Genomic DNA, 22,462 nt, shown 5'->3' on the forward strand with positions numbered 1-22,462 from the left:
GAACCTTTCTGACTGACTGAAAAATAACTAATGTTAGAGCACACCTTAGCACTACAGCAGCAAATCATGAAGATTGGGATATGCCCTATCTCCCATCAACCCACAGCTGCCAGATTCAATGAGAGTCTCACACATGGGAAACCTCCAATAAAAAAGTTCCCCCATTCCTTGGGATCTAAATGTAGTTCTTGCTCAGCTCATGAAGACACCATTCAAATCATTAATAGCAGATCTCAAATTCTTTTCTTAGAAAGTTTTATTTTTATAGCAGTTATTTCTGCCCGAAGAGTAAATGAATTGCAAACCTTGGTCTCATGCTCTCCTTATGCTCATTTTTTTCACAACAGAGTAGTTTCAAAAACACATCCTAAAATATCTCCGAGACCACTCACCCATAAGGGCGAGCAGGCTCTTCAGACATTGGACTGCAGAAGAGCTTTACTCTGCTATTTGGAAAAAAACAAAATCCCATAGGAAATCCTTACAGCTGATGGTTTCTTTTAACCCAGTTAAGTCAGTTTTTCAGTTACCAAGAGGACTCGCAACTTGGATCTCTGATTACATATTGCTACAATTAGTCAGGACGACATCTTCAAAGTGAGGTAAAAGCCCATCAGGGTAGAGATACAGCAGCTTCCTTAGCCCATCTTTGCTCTTCTTCCAAGGAGATATCTGCAAGACTGCAACTTAATCTTCCATCCATACTTTTACTGTTCATTACTGCTTAGATAATGCTTCCCATCAAGACAGGCAGTTCTTAGAAGCTTACTTAATTAATTCCATCAACTCTTCCCTCCATCTTCTGGCAATTAATACAAGTTGCAATGATCTACTAAAATGCAAAAACAACAAGCTAATCATATGCAGTCCTCAGCTTGGGAGTCCCCACATGCGGCTGATTTTATCCTGCTTGCTCATCTTAATAGGTGTTCTCCGTAGAGAGCAAAATAAATTAGCCATACAATCTCTCCCTCCTCCCCTTAGACTTAAAGAATGGCTTGTATAAGGACCGAGGAGGCCAACACAGGAAGGTCTGTGCATGTTCAGAAAAATCTTCTTGGTTTTTCTGAGCTCTTGAGAGAGCTTTTCCATCTCGGTACGGTCAAATGATGTCACCCACTTGTGTGCTTGATTTATTCTGCTGTCTATGGAGAACACGTGTTACGGGTGAGCAATTTAGCTATCTCCCACCTCACCCCATGCTGCTTACCGAAGACGTCTCCGAATCCAGAGATGGCACTTTGGCTTTTACAGTAGAGAAGATGGACTCCCATTCAGAGGCCCCAGACCTCTGCGGACAGGCCGGACTGTCAGTCCAATGCTTGCTTTCTTCATGCTTACTTTCCGACTCCATTGTATGCGCCAGTAGGGCATATACTTTAGTTCCCCAAAGCACTTCAGAATATCGGTCTAAAGAGAAAACAGATTAGTGTTGGAATACTCTAGTAATAAAAAATGGCTAATGCTCTGAATTTTGAATTAGGAACTCAGAATTGATTCCTAGATTAAGGTCCTTGGGTGTTGAGAGTGCTGCTGAAGTAGCAGTCACAGACCTTGCAAACAGGAAAGCCAGCTGTTGCTCTAACAATGCTGCTTGTTGGTCATACAAAGAGTTTATTAACGTGCTGTGGTTCTATAGGGAGCAGCAGTTTGCTCTTCAAGACAAAGCAATTTGCAACAATATCCACCCTGCATGTTCAAGTTGGATATTAGAGAAACTAGAAAAAATTGTCAGAAGTCAAGCAGTATAGACTCTTGATGCCCCCGTCCCCCTGCAAAGAAGGCATGACCCGCTTTTCAAGTTAATCACTTAGTGCAAGGAACCCACTGTTCTACCAATAAATAAATAGAAAAACAATCATTTCATTGCAAATGAGAATTAATTGCCACTTTTGGGAGATTCAAGGGTAAAAGTATCTCTGATGCCATGTGATTAAAATGTACAGGAAAAAGTATTAGAAAATGAAATGAAATCATCCAAAGAAGAGATTACAGTACAGCATGTTAGACAACTTATGCTGTTACTTGTGTAACAAAAAAAACAAAAACTACATCCAGTGTGAATTGTTTAATAATTGAGCATGTGTGTGAGCATTTATTTATTTATTTTATATACCGACCTTCATGACATGTGTGAAATGAAGCATGTGAGAGAGAGGGAATGTGGGTGAGCATGTGTGTGAGAGAGAGTATGTGTGAGTGACGATGCATGTGCATATGTATGTGTGTGGGAGTGGGAGTGTGCAACCAGAGGATATGACTATTTGTGTATAAGAGAGAGAAGAAAACGTCTATGTGCAATACACCCATCATTCCCCCAGCTAATCCATGATAATCTCAGGGCACCTGGAAATCAAAGGTTTCCAGGTATGGAGATCGGGGGATTTTTTTAATCCTTAATTTGTATGTTTTGTTGTAACCTGCCAAAAACTATGGAGAGTGTGGGAAACAAATTCTATGCAAATACATGTTTCTATTTATACTTTATTATATTTTTATTCTGTATTTGGTGAGGGTTTGTTTGTGTTCTGCATGTGTGACTGAGCTGAGGTATTCTGCTAGCATGTAGTTTCTGTTTCCATAACAGCTTGACTTGTTCTGTTTTCTGAATAAGAGGTCTATTGGTGTTTAGGGTCTAGTGTAGTATTTACAATGTTTCCTTTTCATTGGTAGGCTCGATACTGTTCGAATGCTGGCAGTTAGTGCTGTTTTGCTATGGGAAGTTTGCTATATTGTAATTCAGTTTTACTAATGGCATTCTGAAGGCCAAGCCCACACCCAACACACATAACAAGTCTAATATCATATGGTGTCTTTTTTACTTTTTGACAGGGTTTTGGACTGGCACCACAGCAATGGTTTATCAAATTCTATTAAACTAAACTAAATGTTATTATAAGGGATATTTTTACTTTAAAGGACTGTACTTTGAATGTCCTTTTTCATGTAAAATCTGTTATTATAAATGTATATTTTTTGTGTAAATGTCCTTATTGAATTTTAACAGACAAAAAGGACAAAATATATAGTAACACAATGCGCTATAATTTGTAATTGTGTGTGTAGAGGAAGGGCCCGGGCGGGGGGAGGTGCAAGGCTGTAAGGTTTGTATAGGGAACCTAATACCCTAGTACCAGTCCTGGATGGAAATAATACAGCACCCAATATTTTTGAAACCTTACATTACTAACAAGACTCTCACTGAAGTTTAGATGAGATAACAAGACTGAACATGAAATGAATTTGTCAGCTGTGGACCCTTGGACTGGGGTGAGATTGGCTCTCTCTGTGAGGAGGAACCCCGCAGGCTCTCACTGCCAGGAGGCAGACCCTGGAGTGACAGAGACCGGTTCAAGGCTTCACCTTTACCAGCCTTCGTTTCTCTTGGATTAAGCCATTGGGTGCCAGGGCCAGCAGGACTTAGGCGAGGGTCTCTGGATCAAGTGAATTAGCGAAGGCCAGGGCCAGGCTACGGTTAGAGGCAAGTAGCTATCAGGTGAAAAGAGAGTCCAAGCAGGGGTTGGTACCGGGTATCCATCCATGGAGGCACGAGAGCAGGAAGGCTGAGCAAGGACAGGAAGAAGCAGGGAAGATGAGGCAGGAACAGGCTGGCAGCACGCACTACAACCGTAGGTGGACCTGTTGCTGAGTGGGACCAGGACCCATGTCTTCAGTGGTTGCCACAGCCCTTTCCTGCGGGCCCTTTAAATGAGTAGCGGTCGGGCATGCACACCTTGGGACAGACATCTGGAGGCAGCGATCATGGCCGTGTCCTGCTGCATTGTAGGGCTGGCTGAGGCATGGCGTTTGAGATAAGTAGTGCAGCTCACAGGGTTCTCCTATTAGCCGCGAAACGCAACAGAATTTTTTTCCCTCTAACAGTAATAATTCAGGGAACATTTTGCTCTGAGTTTACTTGATTCCCTGAATTGCTATTTACATTTATATAAGCAAGTCCCCTGCAGTTCTCTAAAGTAGTAGGAAGAAGTCATGTTCCAAGCATGGTTGTGCTAAAGAGGCTCTGGAATTATGGAGAATTTTTGTAATCACTAGAGCAGTGCAGCATGCTCATGCATGCATCATGTGAGCTTTGTATTGAACAGTTCTCACTGGATGCAGTTTTCTTTTGGTTGCATCACTGTGTTTTAAGTACTGATTTTACAACAACTACTACTACTATTTATTGCTTTTTATACAGCACTGTACAAACAACAAAAAAGGCAATTCCTGCTCAATATAGTTTATAATCTAATAAGATAAACATACAGGACAAGAGGGTTGGGGTGTTTCATAAAGCAAGACAATTGTTAAAAAAAGAAAGAAAGAAAAGAAACTTAGTTAATGAGGCTAAAAGCAGGCAATCAGAATTAAGATTTAAAAGTAGCTTAAAAAAGGTGAGTCTGTAGTTAGGATTTAAACACACAGGCCGATTCAATAAAGTCCGCGGGAGAGCGGGCGAACGGCCACTCGCCTGTGCGCGCGATTCACTATTCAAATTAGGCCCAGCGGTAGAAACAGGCAAAAGGAGGCTCTAGGGACACTAGCGCGTCCCTAGCGCCTCCTTTTTGACAGGAGTGGTGGCTGTCAGCAGGTATGACAGCCAACGCTCAATTTTGCCGGCGTCGGTTCTCGAGCTCACTGACAGCCACGGGCTAGGAAACCGGATGCCGGCAAAATTGAGCGTCCGGTTTTCGACCCGACAGCCGCTGGCAGACTTCCAATTTTTTTTTTTTTTTTTTTTACTTTTTACTCTTCGGGACCTCCGACTTAATATTGCCATGATATTAAGTCGGAGGGTGCACAGAAAAGCAGTTTTTACTGCTTTTCTGTGCACTTTCCCGGTGCTGGAAAAAATTAGCGCCTACCTTTGGGTAGGCGCTAATTTCTGAAAGTAAAATGTGCGGCTTGGCTGCACATTTTACTTTCTGTATCGTGCGGGAATACCTAATAGGGAATACCTAATAGGGCCCTCAGCATTTGCATGTTGAGGGCGCTATTAGGTTCGGCGGCTTGGACGCGCATTTTCCGCCCCTTACTGAATAAGGAGTAAGGGAAAACGCGCGTCCAATGGCACACTGGAAAGCGCCAAAACTCCAGTACCATTATTATTCTGCCTTCCAAATTTAAATTTGGAGGACAATAGACTTTTTAATTCCAAAAAACTAAACTGTATTAAATTACTCTAGTAATGTATTTTTGTTCGTTAACATTTACTTCCGTAAAATATTACTGAGTTCCAGCAAGCAACTGATTATTTTAATGAGGGATCAGAATGTAAAAGCGGCTTCACCTACACTATCTGTCACGGCAGCTTCAATGACGCTGAACTCTCCGCGCCGCTGTGCGCATGCCCGGGCTTCTCGTTTCCATGGCAATCATACGCCAACAGCCCAGCAGTTACAGAGCTGTGATCGTTCGGTTATGAACCGAGCACCGGTTCAACCCTGGGCTCAACGCTCAGAGCGGCTCCCGATCCCGCTAATCTCACGGCATCTTCTGCGCTCCGAGACCTTCGCCGGCACTTCGGCCTTCCGTCCCCGACCCGGCTCAGTCAGCTGCCCCACATCGCCACAATAGCGTTCTAGCAGCGCGATGCACACATTCACATCACGAAACAGTTATATTCAAGAAATAAGAATATGCACTAAAGATGAATAATGTTAAAGCCGTCTTACCGCCCTCACGTTATCTTATCTGAAACCAGCGTTGCTTCAAACCTCAAACCCTTATTCTCTGCAGCCAGGAAAGGCTGTTGTGCTGACCCGCCTTTACTCGGATGCAATTGGTCCGGAGTATCTAACTTTCCATTGGTTGTATGACAAGTAAACGGATTGGTCCAGGGCGTTTGGCATTGCCTTCTGGGATCTGTAGTCCTGACTAAGGCTTTACTGGCTTACGTGAGACTATGTCTTCGTTCTTGTTGAATGAGTGGATGACTACAGCTTCCAGAATTCCAGCTGAAGAGCAATGTTTCCATGACCTCTGAGGTCCAGTTCGGGGCAGGTGAAAAGTTGAGCTGGAGCTGCCCGGGGATTTATGTTGCTTCTGGTGTCTGTTTCTTTACCAGGCCTTAATAGCCCGTTTATAAGTAAGTTTACTTTATTTTTCTTATTAAATTAACAATAAAAGTTGCAGTGATTTGAGACATCTCAGCCATGACGAGGATTACTTAGAAAGATCATATTCATATTTTCCGCCGCTTAAAAAGGCACTACATATGTAAACATTGTGGGAAACATACATTGCGACTTGTATTTAACCCACCGAAAAGCTGGCTAATGTTAGATAACCGGCCTAAGTATCCAAACTATTTATAAATCGCTCTCGTACACATTGTAGACAGACACCAGAGTTATGAAAACTGGGCAATTAGACACTGGAACTTGGGGGAATTTCTGACAGAAAATAAGTCTGATGGACGAGATGAAAAAGAATACGAGGGCGATGAGTGTACAGAGATTCCAGCGAAGAGGAATTGAGCGAGGAGAGTCATAATCTGAAATTAATAAAAAGTATGTTTAACCTTTTTGTATGTTTTAACTATCTGTATGGACCGTTAGATATTGTGGATAAGTTTGTAAATAAATACAAATATATATCTTGATTGGATTACACTGGTAACAAAATGCTTACTGCGCTTAAAAATGACTTCCATGTTTACAAAGGGTTAATGAAATGTTGATCAATCTATTATCCTCACTACTGAGATTACCGTTGACCAATAAGTGGCAATAATTTATGCAATGGCCAAATAATTGTTTTAATTTATCTGTGAATGTTAGTCCAGTTAATGTTTTATTATCTATATGATTTTATGAAAGTATTGTAACTTGCCTAGAATAACATGTTGCATAGGTAGGCTATAAATATTTTAAATAAATCAAAAGGTATAAAATGAAGATCTATCACACTCTCTTTCCAGTAGAGCTCAAATATGAAGTTAACACATTTAGGATTTTCTTGGGGGAGGCCTGGCAGTTTCCCTTTGCTCTTTTGGGCTTCTAGCTTAATCAGAAAAAGCCTCTATTTGGTTACCTCACCATGAGCTTTCATTCTCAACTGCCTGTGGATTCTCCCTCTACTTTTTTTTTTTAATATATATCTTCCTTCTAATTCACTTAATCCATGACCAGGCCCAGCATGACCGGGTGTGCACACCATGGATTTGCATGGGGGGGCAGCAGCAGGAGAGGCCGCCAGCAGAGCCTAACCCATCAGCGGCCGAAATTGAGGAGAAACTACACAGTGTTTCCTCTAAGCTGTGTGCATGCCGAGCTTTCTGCCTGACCCCACCCCCAGAATAGGAAAGCTAGCAGGCTTGAAGCAAAAACAAACCCAGCGGGGGCCATGGTGGAGTTCCTGCCACCATGGCCCAAAGTGAGAAGGAGGCCAGTAGAGGCTGTGGTGGAACTCATCCCACCATGGCCTAAAGAGAAAAGGAGGCTGTGTATGTGTGTGTCTGTGTGAGAGCCTATGTGTGTGTGTTTCTCTATGTGAGAGAGCCTGTGTGTGTCTGTGTCTCTGTGTGAGAGCCAGTGTGTGCATGTGACTGTGTCAGAGCCTGGCAATATTTTAAAACATCTGATGAATACAAAAATTCAATAATTTAAAAAAATTTTTTCCCAAAAAACAATAAAATATTTGAAAATAGCTGAAACATCAAATTACATCCAATAATTACAACTAATAAGGATTAAAAAATCTCCTGCTCTCCATACCTGGGATCTTTTGATTTCCAGTTACCCTGAGATTGTGGTAGATTGGGTAAGGTAGGGCTGCACAAACTTTTATCTTCTCTCTCACACAATAACACATTTATTCTCTCTCACTCTCCCTCTCTCATATACATGCCTACGCTCACATACATTCCCACTCTTTCACATAAACAGGCTCTCCCTATTGAGAGGGAGTGTGTGAGCGTAGGCATGTATATGAGAAAGGGAGTGTTTGAAAGAGTGAATGTTATTGTGTGTGTGTGTGAGAGAAAATAAAGTTTGTTTGTCCCTACCACCCCCAATCCACAACAATACCAGGGTGACTGGAAATAAAAAAAAATCCCAGGTATGGAGAGCAGGAGTCCTTTTAATCCTTATTAGTTTTAATTATTGGGTGTAATTTTATGCTTCTGCTGTTTTGAAATAATTTTTTTTGGGAAATATTAAAACATTTTGAAATTATTGGATGTTTGTATTCATCTGATGTTTTGAAATATTTTATTGGTGTTTGGAAAATTTTGGATATTATGTTCATTAACTAGTTTGAAATATTTTTTTCTTTTTATTGTTATGGTATTTTTATGAATACTATTATGATTGTTTTATATTTCTTGATTTTAATGTTTTATGAAGAGTAGTACTGTTTTTTTTCTATTTTACTATTGTTGCTGTGCATATAGAGGCTGTTTTGTTGTGGGTTCCAGTTCAGTTCTTCTCTGCACATTTCTATTTATACTTTCTGGATTCTTTATTCTGTGTTTGCTCAGGTTCTGTCTGTGTTCTGCATGTGTGACTGAAGTAAGTTTTTTGCTGACGTGTAGTTTCTATGTAAGGATCTACAGCAGTCTGTGTTTTGTTTTCTTCATAGGAGGTGTGTTTGTGTTCTAGGACCTAATGTAATATGTGCAATGTTGCCTTTTCATAGATAAGGTTTTTACTGTTTGAGTGCTGGCAGTTAGGGTTGTTTTGGTATGGGAGGTTTACTATATTATAATGGTAATTCCCTTTCTGATGGCCAAGCCCATACCTAACATTTAAAAAGTCTAATTCCATAGGAGTTCCAAGTGTCTTTTTTGCAAAATTTTCTGGTTGGCCTGTTGTAAGTGATATTTTTGCCTCAGAAGACTGTACTTTTGAATGTTCTATTTATCATGTAAAATCTGTTTATAAAGTGACCAAAACAACATCTGTTAAACCACACAATTAGTAAAGTAAATATAGAACACCAAATGTGAAGCGGATTTTTTCTCTCTCATTTAGCAGACCTCATACTTGAAGAAACGCACTACGGGCAGGCCGGCAAGCTAAGCCGCGTTCAACGTCAAATTTCGGCCCCCGATGAAGGCATAGCCGAAACACGAGTCTGTGTCACAAAATATGCCCAAGTATGAGGTCCGCTAAATGAGAGAGCAAAAATCTGCTTCACATTTGGTGTTCTATATTTACTTTACTAATTGTGTGGTTTAACAGATGTTGTTTTGGTGACTTTTGATACGGCTGTTACCACCGCCTCAAAACTAATTTTTTGAGAGTTTATTTTCAAATCTGTTATAAATGCATAATTTGTGTGTAGGTAGTTAATATCCTTCCCTTGACCATGGGCTCCATTTGGGGGGGGGGGGGGGTCAGTTTTTAAAAATATAGATTGCTGGAGGGAGCTGGGATTGAATCGGGGGGGGGGGGGGGGGAAGAAAGCAACAGCCACAGTAATTGTTCGCACAGGCAGCAAAAAAGCTAGCACCAGCCCTGACATTGACAGTCCTGCTGGAGACCATGCACAAGGGCTGCTTCTGACATTTTGCAGTCTTGATTATTCTGGCCACTAGGTGTTGCCATTGTGTGATGATCGGGACTTCCTGCTCCCCAGTTTCTGAAAGCCCGGACTTGATTTAGGAATCAAAACTAGGTCTTTGTTTAGGCAGTGCACAGTACTGCCACTGAGCCAGCCACATTTAGGACTATTTAACAAAATATCAGCACTTCTGTGGTTCTTCATTTAGTAACATAGTGAAAGATGGCAGATAAAGACCATTACGGTCCATCTAGTATGCCCAGCCAAGTGGTGGTGTGTGGTTTGGTTTTTGTGCAGGCTACCCTCAAGGTGTAAAAGTAAAGTTACCCCATGTCTTCATTTCCATTCTCTAACCAGCAGGGATCCTCCGTGTCTGTCCCACACTCTTTTTTGAATTCCATTACTGTTCTTGTATTCTCCACCTCTTCTGGGACAGCATTCCATGCATCCACCACCCTTCCCGTGAAGAAATATTTTCTGACATTGGTCCTGAGTCTTCCCCCTTAGGGAGGGGGTGGGGAATGGCACAAGGCCATTTAAACAATGGAGAGGAAACTAACCCAAATAGATTTTGAACCAGAAGTCTTATAATTACTTAGGAGAGCTAGGCAGCGGGGTTCCAGGGAACCTAATTTAGAGCATTTTTACATCTGAAAGCTCCAAAGTAAGAGAATAGAAATGGAAGACTTGTTAACGTGAGTATTTTTGTGGTTCCCAAAAGCAGGATCTTGTTCAGCAAATTCTGCACACATTCAGTGAACCTAAATGAATCGTAGAACTTTTTCTAGCCATTCACCCAGTTAGAAAACAGGGGAAACTTCCACTGGATATGATTACTAGTTGCTGCCCTATTTCAAATCTGGTTTAATTGGACAAGGTTTTGGAGAAGATGGTGGTAGTGCAATTGAATGAGTTTTTAAAACAGAATGTTTTACATCAAAATCAATGTGGTTTTTGACCACAGAATAGTACTGAGACCTTATTGGTCTTGATTAATAATTTTTTTTTTAATTAAAAAGTATGGATGGGGGGTGTGCAGTGATAGGCGTTTTTCTTGATCTAAGTTTTTAGCTTTTGATTCTGTGAATCTTAAGATTTTACTGTCCAGGTTATCTGGGATAGGAATTGGTGGAAAGGTCCTTCAGTGGTTTAGCTCATTCCCTTCCACAAGGGAGCAGCAGGTTACATTTGGGACTGATGTCTCGTGTTGGTTTCTTCTTGAATCTGGGGTTCCACAGCGTTCAGTCTTCTCTCCTACACTTTTTAATGTTTATGTTTTTCCTTGAAAGATCTGCGATTTAATTTTAAAATGTATGCAGATGATATTCAGTTGTATTTCAAGGTGAACAATGATTTTATGTCACTGTTGGGTATCATCTCGTCCTGTTTACTAGCAGTTATATATATATATATATATATATATATATATATATATATATATATATATATATATATATATATATATATAGCAATCAAAAAATTGTTGGCAGTATCGTCTCTACCAGTGCTATAACTAGCATATATACCAAAAAACCCCCAACAATTACCCATGGTGGGAGCCATGGGTAACTGTTGATGTTGGGTCTTAAAAAAGAGTATCCCCTGAAGAAGCCAGCAGTGGCAAAACGAGGTCCTTGTCGGGATGGATAATAGAACTGGTCGAATGGAATACACCAAGGATATATAATTTTTGGAAAGACTTAGGGTTACCATCTAAGAAATATATTTAAGGTTTTTGATGTAAGAGGTGTATTCACCAACAAAGACCCAAATTGACATCAATGGGATCAGGATGCACAAGGTCCGTTTAGGGTAAGGTCGAGGGAAGAAGTAGGAGAGCATTGAGGGATATACTTTAGTGGACTCTATGTAAATTTTAATGAGTATGCATTTTGTGATATGTTGATAATTCAATATGTGTAATTGTGATAGGTGATTAAGTTTACAATAAAGGAATGATTCTTTTTAAGTAACACCACATTTTGAAATATTTTTGAACTCACAAATGTGCTAGTTGTCTCCCATACATTTGTTAATGTAAGGGGGTTTTTTGGTATATATATATATGTTATATATAACAGTTTACTGGTTATCACAAAACTGTCTAGTGCTGCTTAATCCTTCTAAAACAGAGCGATATGCTCTCCAGGAACCCAAGGCCAGAGGGCTTGGCTGGTATAAATATTAATGGAACTGTTCCATTTTCTGAGCAGGTTCAGAATTTGTTTCATATTTGATTCTAAATTGAAGTTTGATTTGCAGCTGCGTGCTATAGTGTCACCTGAGTATTTTAATTAAAAAATGCTGCGGACTCTTAAGATGTTGATTTGATAAGAGTGATTTTCGGACCTTTAGTACAGGCCTTTATATTGAACACTGTTGATTATTGTAATTCATTGTATATTGACCTCCCAAAATATCGGATTCAGGCCTTACAACTATTACTGAATTCAGCCGCCAGACTGACATTGGGAGTATCTCCTAGAGAGCATATAACACCTTTGCTATTCAGCTGCATTGGTTACCGGTTGAGTAGTGTTTAAAATGTTTGATTCTTGTAAGTCTGGTCCAGTGTACCTGAATGCTCCTTTTTTTCAGCCTACGTTCCAGGTAGGGTGTTGCGTTCTTTAAATGATAATCTTTTAGAAGTGGCAACTTTTAGGGACTTTCATATTCAAGATGTCAGAAAGCAAGCCTTTTCAATTATAGGCCCTACTCTTTGGAATGCAGTGCCCTCAGAGATGTAAAGTTATTCGGGAAACAACTTAAGGCCTGCTTATTTGAAAAAGCATTTATTTAAGGCTTGGGCTTATCGGTATGTGACATTTGCTTTAACTGTTTATATTTGTTTTGTTTCTTCTATTATGTTTTTACAATGTTTGTTGATTGGAAGCCGCCTAGCACATCTGTGATACTGTGGGTGTTTTATAAATATTTTTAATAAATCAATGTGTAGACAAGGCTCCAGAAAACTGACAGTCTGTGTACCGGGCAGGTCTCCTGGCTCCCCAGCAGACCATACCTTCTCCCAAACACTGTCCCTTTTTTTTTTGTTTTTTCAAAAGTGGAATCTTGTTTGTTTGACTTGTAAATTCAGCCTGTTTTGTTTGAATGGTTCCCTGGCAGGAAATGATGTCTGAGCTGAGTGACGAAGCCAGTGAATCTGAGCTGCTGGCCTGCAGCCTGTCCATGTGGTACGGACTGGGTCAGCTGGTGCGTCCAGAAGAGCTTGATGTGCCATTGGACTTGTACACGGCTTCTTCCATCGGACAGTATGAGGTGGTAAAGGAGTGTGTGCAGAGGTAAGCAGGGGGTCACCAGGGGAATCCTCCCATTGCACATCAGTGCTGCTCAGTGGTTTTAGCTCCAAAGGTAAAGAGCATAAGAAATGCTATGCTGGGTCAGATCCTAGTTCATGGAGCCCAACATCCTGTCTCTAGCAGTGGCCAGTCCAGATCAATAGCAAGTATTTGGCAGATGCTAATGGGGAAGTCATAGAAATAAGGGATGGAAATCTCTAAGTCTGACTGACTAATAATTGCTAAGGGAGGTGTTTATATTAATGATGTGATCCATTTACTCCTGACCTGTGTCTGTGTCTGTGTATTGATTTAATAAAAGCAGTAAGGCTGCAAATGGACAACCCTTGTTTTTTTGTAATATGCTATATATTGTAGCCTTTTGGTACAGTTTACTGCTGCTATTAAATGAGTGCATTAATTGACGCCACTCCTGAGAATGAGAGAGTTTTAGCAGACCATAATCTGGAAACTTCTGCCAATCAGCACTAATGTGGAGTGACTAAGAGCATATTTCGCCTTTTGTAAAATGTGACTGCAGAAATGAGATTAGTACTTCCCAAAATGTTTCTCCTTTCACATTCACTGTTAGTTTTTGTTGCTGTTGAGGGGGTGGGCTTCTCCCTGTGGGTTCCCCTGCCCAGTACACACAAAATAAACCTAGGACCCTCATTCTTCTCAGTGTGGACAGGCATGTATCCAAACTGGTAGCATGGCTGTGACCTTAACCCTACTCAGTTTAGCTTTGGCTTATTTTGTTGTAGGCAGAGGATGGGAAGCCTTTTTGAGTAACCACAGGCTGGTGATTGGTGATTGCAGGACAGTGATGTAACATAGACAGCTCAGCTAGTGGGAGTCCATCCTGCGTGCATCTGTCAGCCACACCGCAGGGACCCAAGTGCATCACTTTGACTAAACATCCAAACGTGGGTAGCCCTGCAGTAAAATGCCAAATTTAAACCTGTAGTGCACAAAGGTGAGGGCCTGCTCTGCCCTCCACATTTGCCAAAATAGAAAGTGAGATATATTTTGGGAGCTCAGAATGGTGGCCAGGTACTATCCGGCAAGATACGAAGAAAGCCAGAAAGCCAGCTACAACTCTTCAGAAACCAAATGGGTTGGAGCCGGGTACTGTCCAGAAAGTCCATGGTTATCTAGGGCTGCTTGGGCAGCAGTCTCCCTAGTTTTGGTGATTGTATAGATTATTACCAAGCTTGATGAACAGTCTGGGTGTAGGATCTTGTTATATCTACCCAGGATGATAGAAAACCAAAGAAGAAGAAGAAGAAAAAATCTGACTTGGTTAAGGTTTTACAGTTGGCAGATGGGATAACATCCTTGCAAGTGTGGACAGGTTATAACTGGTCAGACTGGATGGGCCAATCGGTCTTCCTGATATGAATCTACTGGATTACAGCATTACGTTAAAAATAATTATTATGCATTAGCTTATGGATGTAACATTCCTAGGCGTTTTATAATTAATATCAGGGGAACCTTTCATCGAGCCCTGTCACCAGGCCGTGCAGTGTCCTGTGCAATCTAGGCTGTAGGGCCAGATACAGGAGAGTTTAAGCATTATTTCAATAGTCAACGGAAAGCTACATTGCCTGGAACTGAAATGTTCCTGTGTAGTGCTACATGGATGCTGGAAGATTAGACAATTTTTTTTAAACAAATTTAATTTTCTTGTTGTGAGGTGGCATTTTCTGACCCCTTTGCTCCCAGCTGCCTCCTGACCTCATGTGGGAGCCTCCGAGGAGCTGCTTAGGAGACATAGGGACAGTTGGAAACTACAGCATTGTTGGGAAGGAAACTGGATCAGAGACAGCATGGAGTCACCAGGGGAAGAACATGTCAAAAAAATCTGATAGATATCTTTGGCTGACCCAGCCAGATCAAAGGAGAGTCCTAAACAAGTTGAGCAACCTGCATGTGGGTCCTAAGATGGGGCAAATGGAGTTCACCACAAGGGGACGAGGATGAATAGTTTGCTAAAAGGGTCAGTCCTGAGGCTGATCTGTGTTCAGTGTCTTGAGAGTTGGTGTGGGGAAGCTAAGCCATTTTGCAAAAAGCGCTGATACCACTAGATGGTGCTATTGAAGAATCTTTCACCCAGGAAACTTGTCCCACTACCAGTAAATTAAAGCAGGGTGGAAAATACCTGGTAAACCTCAAGATGTTCATGGGTATATTACGGTCCAGTAAAAATTACATCTTGGCCATATCTGGGGACATCTCCTAGTAGCTAGGGTCAATTAACACCCCCTTTCAAAGCTTTCGGCTATCCTGAGAGCAAATTCCCAGAGTATTCCTCCTTTATAAGTAGACTGCATTTGGGTCTAGGATTTGCTTTATATGAATCTTTCAGTTTGAAAATGCTTCCTTTTTATAGAGAGGGAAGATTAGAGAGAGAATAAAGAATTTGCGAACAGGTCTACACCTTATTACTGATAGGAGTTTAATAGTATTCCTATCATTATAAGTGGGAGAGAGATGAAAAAAACAAGAATTACCTGGTGTCAGTTCCATGACACATGGCAACACCATATCCTAGACTGGCAGTGAAAATGGAATCAAAAGGAAGAGAAAGCAAAATCAGGTTAATTATCGGAGATAGCAGTGTCCTGCATTAACTGAAGGGACTGGTTTTAATTTGGTACCAGTTCTAGCATCTATATACATCCCCTTCAATCCCATTCATTTTACTAACAGTTAACAGAGCAGGAAAGGCATTGACTACCAAGTATTAGAGGCGTAATTTAATACTAACCCTTAAAGGGGCTGCAATTGCTATAAGTCAAATTCGAAAGCAAAAGCAACCATACTTTTTCCATCCAAGCTGTGGGGAAAAGCAATAATCATAATAGTGCTTCTCACTCATAGGGTCATTCATCAAAATGTGTTATGGCGAGAACGCGTTAACGCCATAATGCACGTGATAGTTATGTTACCGCGTGGCGCGAATGCAAATTTTTTGAAGGGGCAGGATTGGGGAGGGGTTTGGGCGGGATTAATGAAAATGAAGGGCCTACTGCAAGCTATCGCACGTTTTTAATGCCGGAAATAACTACACGTTTTTTTCCTGGCAATAAGTTGTGCAATATGCCCGAAACGACCGTAACTCAATTTGCGATAAACATTGCAAATTGCATTTTGCCCATTTCTGGGCTTGGAGAGGGAGTGGAGTGGAATAGAGAGAGAGAGCCTCTGGGGAGGCCTTCACAGTATTCAACTATTTATATCACTATAGGAAGGCCAGCTAATAACGAGGTTTTGGTGGTGGTTTAGGGGCCAGTTTGACATGCAGAGTGGGTCAGCACGGTACACCGCCAGTGAAGATTGGATGTCATTTGGAGTGAGGAAAGTCTCACAGAGATGAGATTTCTAGAATGTTCTCTCACCCTAGCTTGATACCCTCTAACACAGGGTCCTGTCAAGCTAGGGCGAGAGAACATTCTAGAAATCTCATCTTTGTGAGATTTTCATCACTCCAAATCCAGGGCAAATCTTCACCAAGATGTACTGTGTTGTTTCTATGTCTCACTTTGCATGTCAAGCTGGCCCCAAAACCTTACCTTGAGTTATATAAACATGCCCCTCTTTCTAATTGTGGGCGTTTTCCATGCAAAATTATAGCATTTTGATGAATCTAGGGGTATGTTCTTTAAGTTTCACCACTTTTGGCTGGCTAAGCCAGCATCTGGAACATGCAGGAATCCCAGGGTCCAGCATTTCTGGTCTGTGGTATTATTCCCTCAATGTTGTCTTCTTTGAAATCTTTCTTAGCGTGTGCTTTCAGTTTTTTCAGCCCTAGTTTTCATCGGGACTACACATGCAAAGTGCTTTGTAACATTCCTCATTTTTGCACAGGGCTTGGGCTGTCTTGGTGATCTTAAAACGAGCCCTCTTTCTACTTTGTGCTCCCCCCTCCTCAGTTTCTGTATAATTCTCCTTGAGCTGCCCTTAATGCATCAGCACTTTCTATTAGTTGTGCTCAGCTCTCACTTTCATTGGAATTCAAGCTTCTAGCAGGCAACAACTGGTTCCAAGCCAAAGTGTATAATCAGCATATGGGTTAGTTGTTTCCAATACAGGATAACAAGCCAAATGGCAAACTTTAGCTTAAAATACCTGTGTTATAACCTATGACCTTTACTCCTGGCAGGGATATCCAGTCTTAATTTGATTACCCACTTCTGTCTCAGCTTTGCTTGCAGGCCTGTCTAGACTTTTTCCATCTTGTTTCTTAAAATAGTTGATACAAGAACAAAGTCTCAATTCGAATCTTTGCGAAGTTAGGCTGAATGACCAGCACCCCGACACTCCTCTTAGACCATTGAATTTTTACAGTTACAAAAAATCATGAAGGCAGCTGCAAGTCTCAAATCTCCTGTATTAGACGTTCCTATTAGCTGTTATTTTTCAGACTGGTTGGGTGTTGGTCTGGATTGTTATAAGGCTTTGTGCTGCTGAAAATTATAAAGGTTAGAGCACCACGGTATGCAGCATGACTCTCCTTGTGGGGGGTGGCAGAGAAGAAGAAAGCTTGAGGAGTGGTTAAAGGCATTGCAACTGCTATAATGCACAAGAAGCGCAGAGTCATGCATTTTGGTACAGAAACCTGGGGAACAGCTCATAATGGAGTGTGGATGAAATACTGATGACCACAAGAGAGGAGCAGGATCTGGAGGTGACCATGATGACCTCCAGGTAGCCAGAAAGTTTGACAGAGCCATGTGGTGAGAGATTAAAATGCTGACATGAATAGCAGAAGACAGGAAACAGCAATGTCTCTATGCAAATCATTGGCAGGACCTCCTCTGGAGCACTGAGTGCAGTTGTTTGACATTCCATCTCCAGAAGAGGCCTCCCAGAATAGCAGAGCAACTCCACCATGAGTTGTATAAGGTCAAAGAATCTTGAGGAGAGGGAAAATTTGCTAAACCTTCCCATATGCAGAGCCCTACTGGGTCTCAACTAAAAGAATTAGCCCATCAAGATAGAGAGAAGAGGATGGGCTGTTCCGGTTTTCAGCTCCCCCCCCCCCCCCCCCCAATGGGTTGCCGGATTGGTGGTTGCTTTCTGCTATAAATAGTAGAGTACCCTGTCATAGTGGGGGATTTTTAGTTAAGCTTTTGAGGAGGTGGGAGTATTAATTTAATTTTCCATTTTTTTTTTCCTTTCTTTAATTTGGGAAAGAGGAACCCTAAAACCCTCTGTCAGTTTGGGTTTAAAAGAAAGTGGACAAGGTATTCCTTTCCTTTTGGCGAAGATCAGTTCTGGTTTTGGAAATTCTTTGAAGGAAGTTTTATCCACCCTTCCTTCTAGTTCTTTGACGGATTTTTGAGACCTGATTCTATTTGTGTTTTATCATCTGAATTCCCATTGCCAGAGAAATTCAGTCTTCACTGTCTGCAGAAGTTCTGCAGAGACTGGGACATCCAACAATGTCACTGCAGAGGAGGAGAGAAGGGAAGGAGCACGATGGCACCCGTCTAGTGTACAACCATTTGACATTTCACAGATGTTCTAGAGAGGAGATGGGAGGTGCCATCCAGGCATAGGTTCCAGCTCTGTTGGTTCTTGAGCACCCTTGTAGATCGGGCGCTGGGAGCTCCTCACTGCTGGGCTGTAAGGATTTGTCATTCAGTTCCTGATCCCGCCTCCCCCCTGCAGCCTATGGGCTGGCTGCGAAACGTCTGACCAATGGGACAGCAGGGAGATCAGAGAGTGACAGCAGGGAGACCAGAGAGTGACAGCAGGTACAGGGCAGACATGCTTCCTGAGACGCAGTGGAGATGGGGAGAGCTGCTGACAGAGGGACTAGGAAAAGGAAGGAGGGACAGAAGAGCTTATAGGGAGGGTGAGAGAGGGGCTGAGAGAATTGCTGGAAGAGGTAATACTTCTGTGATGGTCTGGGAGGGGAACTGAAAGAAGGAATTCTGGCTTGGGGAAGTGGGACCGGCAGCGGAAGAGGAGTTGATACAGGCCGCAAACTCAAGAAGGGCTGAGAGAGGGGATATGGGCTGCAAGAAGGGGAAAGTAACTGAGAGAAGCTGGAAGCGAGGACATGGGCTCTGATAAGAAGAGGAGTGGGGTGAAGGGAATTTAAGAGGCTAAGAGACGTGAGGAGGACTTGGACAGTTGCTGCATGAATAGAGAAGGGGAAACTGATAGGGGAGGTAAACTAAGAGAAGGGCAGTGAGGGAAACCTGGTGGAGGTAAGGGGTGAGATGAAGAGGATATGAGAGAAGTTAATGAGCTGTGAGGAGATAGCCAGGGGATAGAAAAAGATATACACAGGGAAGAAAAATAATAAATGGTAAAGAAAAGAGAGTAAGACCAGAAAATAAGTTTTTTAAAAGAAAAGGTATGAGGGGGCAGAGAAGAAACTGAGAACAAGCTGAGTCAAACTATAGACCCAGGCTGGAAAATTGTTTATTCTAAGTTTGGTGAAGATTTCTGGGCTAGCTGGGCGGGGAGGGGGAGGAGGGGGCAGATGGTATCTGTGAACAATGTTCCCCTTATTCACAAAAATAAATAAATTCCCCGCTTACATCCCACGGGAGACAGCAGTTATCGCTGGAGTTTGCGAATCAAGGGCAGGAAGCGCCAGGTGCAGCTGGGGAGATGCTGAGCTGCCGGGGCTCAGGGCATGCAGGTGGTAGAGAGTCTCATGTGGGCTCTTGCAGGCCCGGGACCGGCTCTGGCCCGGACTCTGTGAGTGCTGGGAGAAGGGCTGCAGAAACATTTCCAGAAAAAAAAACCCCAGTGTCTGGGATCAGGGAGTGCAGACCAGGGGAGGAGGGGGAATCACAGATTGAAAGATGAGCTGAGTTTGCTATTGAAGAGAAGCCTGACACACTGCTGAGGACTGGGAATCCGCGGGGAACCAAGCCTGCCGAGGAGGGCAGCTGACTAAGAAGGGTTGAGGAGGAAACCTGCTGGGGAGCGGAGGGATGGGAAGAGGAACTAGGAGGGTAATGGAGAAGGACAGGTCGGTGGGAAATGAGCAGGCTAAGGGGATATAGGGAGTGGAGATTGGAAGATGGGTGTTAAACCCCCTCCCCCCAATATAACATTCAAAGTATGCCCATTCAAGAAAGGGAGAATTAAGTGTGAGAACAGGGAATAAGGAGAGAAGGGAGAAAAGAAAAAGACAGGGGAAGGAGGAGAATGAGAGTGGTTGTGACAGGCGAGGCTATGGGAAGAGACTGATATGGATGGACTGTTGGGGGTGTAGGAATGGAGCAGGAGGGAGGAGACTGATGGGGATGAGCTGGGGTTGGGCAGCCTTCCCTAGTTTGTTGTTTTGGGCACGCGCATCTTCCCCATGTTACCTGCTCCTCTCTGGACGGGTAAATACAGGAGCTTCGGTCACACTTGCAACCCACTGGACCCTGTTGGGTTTTTTTTCTCTTCTGCTGGGGGCACAGTTTGAGTTGAGTTCAGCAGCCCTGTTCATTTTCTGAAGCTGGCTCCTATGCATCCAGGTACCAAGAGGTAGGAGAAGCTGACCCAAGTCTATCCAAGACTGCCTGACTGAGGTATGGCAAACTGGGACTTGAAGTATAGCGTATAGATCCACCCCAGTATTATATCCAACTGGGAGGAAGCTTCAAAATGGGACGAGATCTAAACTGGGAATTAACCCAGGTAAAGGAAGTTTGTGTAAAGAAGTATATGACGATTGGACTTGTAACATCAATTTATAATATATTTTTATTGAACTGTCAGTAAAGTTGTGTTGAAACCTGAGTCTGATCTTCCGTGTGAATTTTTTTTTTTTTACTAAAAAATATTAATGAAGTTTAACAACATCAAGAGCCTTGATGAGAAATCTCCCCCACCCCCACAATGCCCACTGAAATCAGGTTACAGAGTGATCTCAACTCTTTTAAGAAAACTTTAAAGACATGGCTCTTTAAACAAGCCTTTCCTAAAGAGACGGGAGGGTAGAGAGAGAATAAGTACAGAGAAGCGCAGATGAGAATGAACACAACAAAAAGTGCATGATCCTACAACTAAGAAGTAAACCAAAAAGAAAAAGTAACTCAATAATACACCAGGACTAGACCATCACTACTCAAACATTGATTTTATTAATGAATTTGTAACCGTACTTAATTGGCACCTGTTAAAATGTATGATAACCTACCTATACATATCTTACTTTGTGCCTATTTGTAAACCGTTGCGATGGTACATAACTTAGCGACGGTATAGAAGAGTTTTTAAAATAAAATATTAAACCCCAGTATTTATTTATTTATTTGTCTCATTAACATATTAAACCCCAATATTTGAGGAATGACTTTGGACTCCATTGGAGGATTTCAGCCTCTGTTGTATAAATCATGCACAAGAAGCCAGCAGACTGCAGTAGATAAGGAATTCCAGAGCAAGGCCTCTTTGGATGTTACTGGAGGGTGAAAGACTCTCGGGTGACTTGTCTTAGATCATTTCTTCACAGAGAGGATGGTAAATAGATCACTCTGCAGGTTCTTAATACTCTCTTTTTCCCTTCCCTTACACCCCTCCTCACAAATTCTGTTCATCGGGCAAATTGCTCTTATCTGTATCCTTTGTCTTCATCACTAACTCCCAACCCTGCTTTCCACCTTGCTGTACCACGTGCCTGGTACAGCTTTTCTGAGTTGGTGTGTTATGCCCCCTTTTTTTGCCATATTTAAATGCTGCCATCTTTTTAAGGTTGCCTATAAATCTTAAACCCTGGCTCCTCCAATCTTCATCTTCGAAATTTTAACCATGTTCACGGTCATAAATAATTTCCTCTTTGTTTTGACCATATGCCTTGAATAGATTGTATGCTCCATGAAGCAGGGGCTGTCCAGCGCTGCATTTGTCTAGTAGCGCTATAGAAATTAGTAGCAGTAGATGCATGGAGCAGTCTCGGAACAAAGGTAATGGGAACAATCGCAGTACTGGAAGATCCTTAGCCATGGGGAAATGGAGAGTAATGCTAGAGATCAAGTCGAGTCTTCAGTGTTGAGTAGGTAGAAAAAGTGAGCAGTCTGAAGGGACCTGGCAGTCTTTATCTGCTATTAACATCCATGTTGATCTCTTTTGCAGGGGGGACTTTGATTTGAATCAGCCAAACTGTGGTGGCTGGACTGCATTAATGTATGCCTCGTACATTGGCCACGACACCATTGTAGACTTGCTGCTGGAGGCGGGGGTGGATGTGAATCTGTGCACCCCAGAAGGGCAAACCTCACTGATGCTGGCATCCAGCTGTGGCAACGAGAGCGTCTCTTACTTCCTCTTACAGGTGGGTAGAAATGAAGCATCTTATCTGCACCTGGCTGCAATTATGTCCGGTTAGGAAGAGTATTGTTTGTGGCATAGCACCCTGGTGTATGACTGGCCCTGCAAATGCATGATGTCGGACTTCAGAAAGGCATCTTAAAAGCCAAGAATAATGACAAGTTCCCTGTCATTATCCCTGGATCAGTCCAGACAATGGGGTACCTCCCCCTTCCAGCAGATGGAGTCAGATAGAGCTTTGAAGGATGCTTCCTTATAAGGTAGTGCACCCTCTACTAATCCTCAGTATTCTCTTGACTCCAGCAGATGACAGTGGCGGCTTTCGTTCCCCACTGAGATGACTAGAAAGCTATTTTAGGAACTTT

General features: G+C 42.3%; 2 protein-coding genes across 5 annotated transcripts in view; one reads left to right on the top strand and one right to left on the bottom strand.

The window, feature by feature from the left end:
• C14H16orf71 (chromosome 14 C16orf71 homolog) overlaps window positions 1-5,797 on the bottom strand; it is a 386,375-nt gene extending 380,578 nt beyond the window's left edge. For all 3 annotated transcript variants that reach the window (XM_029576717.1, XM_029576716.1, XM_029576718.1), the window contains exons 1-2: window positions 5,676-5,797; window positions 1,211-1,410 (exon numbers count right to left, since the gene is read on the bottom strand). In XM_029576717.1, the coding sequence (XP_029432577.1) occupies window positions 1,211-1,354 (144 nt within the window). In that variant the 5' untranslated portion in view covers window positions 1,355-1,410; window positions 5,676-5,797. The remainder of the gene's footprint in view (window positions 1-1,210; window positions 1,411-5,675) is intronic.
• A 195-nt stretch (window positions 5,798-5,992) lies between these two features.
• The window catches only part of ANKS3 (ankyrin repeat and sterile alpha motif domain containing 3), a 79,760-nt gene continuing 63,290 nt past the window's right edge, over window positions 5,993-22,462 (top strand). For both annotated transcript variants that reach the window (XR_003852677.1, XM_029577107.1), the window contains exons 1-3: window positions 5,993-6,088; window positions 12,634-12,809; window positions 21,903-22,101. Coding sequence is in view for 1 of the 2 variants with exons in the window: in XM_029577107.1 (XP_029432967.1) it covers window positions 12,637-12,809; window positions 21,903-22,101 (372 nt within the window). In the remaining variant the exon portion in view is untranslated. The remainder of the gene's footprint in view (window positions 6,089-12,633; window positions 12,810-21,902; window positions 22,102-22,462) is intronic.

The sequence above is a fragment of the Rhinatrema bivittatum genome, chromosome 14 (genome assembly GCF_901001135.1).
Source record: "Rhinatrema bivittatum chromosome 14, aRhiBiv1.1, whole genome shotgun sequence".
Taxonomy (NCBI): domain Eukaryota; kingdom Metazoa; phylum Chordata; class Amphibia; order Gymnophiona; family Rhinatrematidae; genus Rhinatrema; species Rhinatrema bivittatum.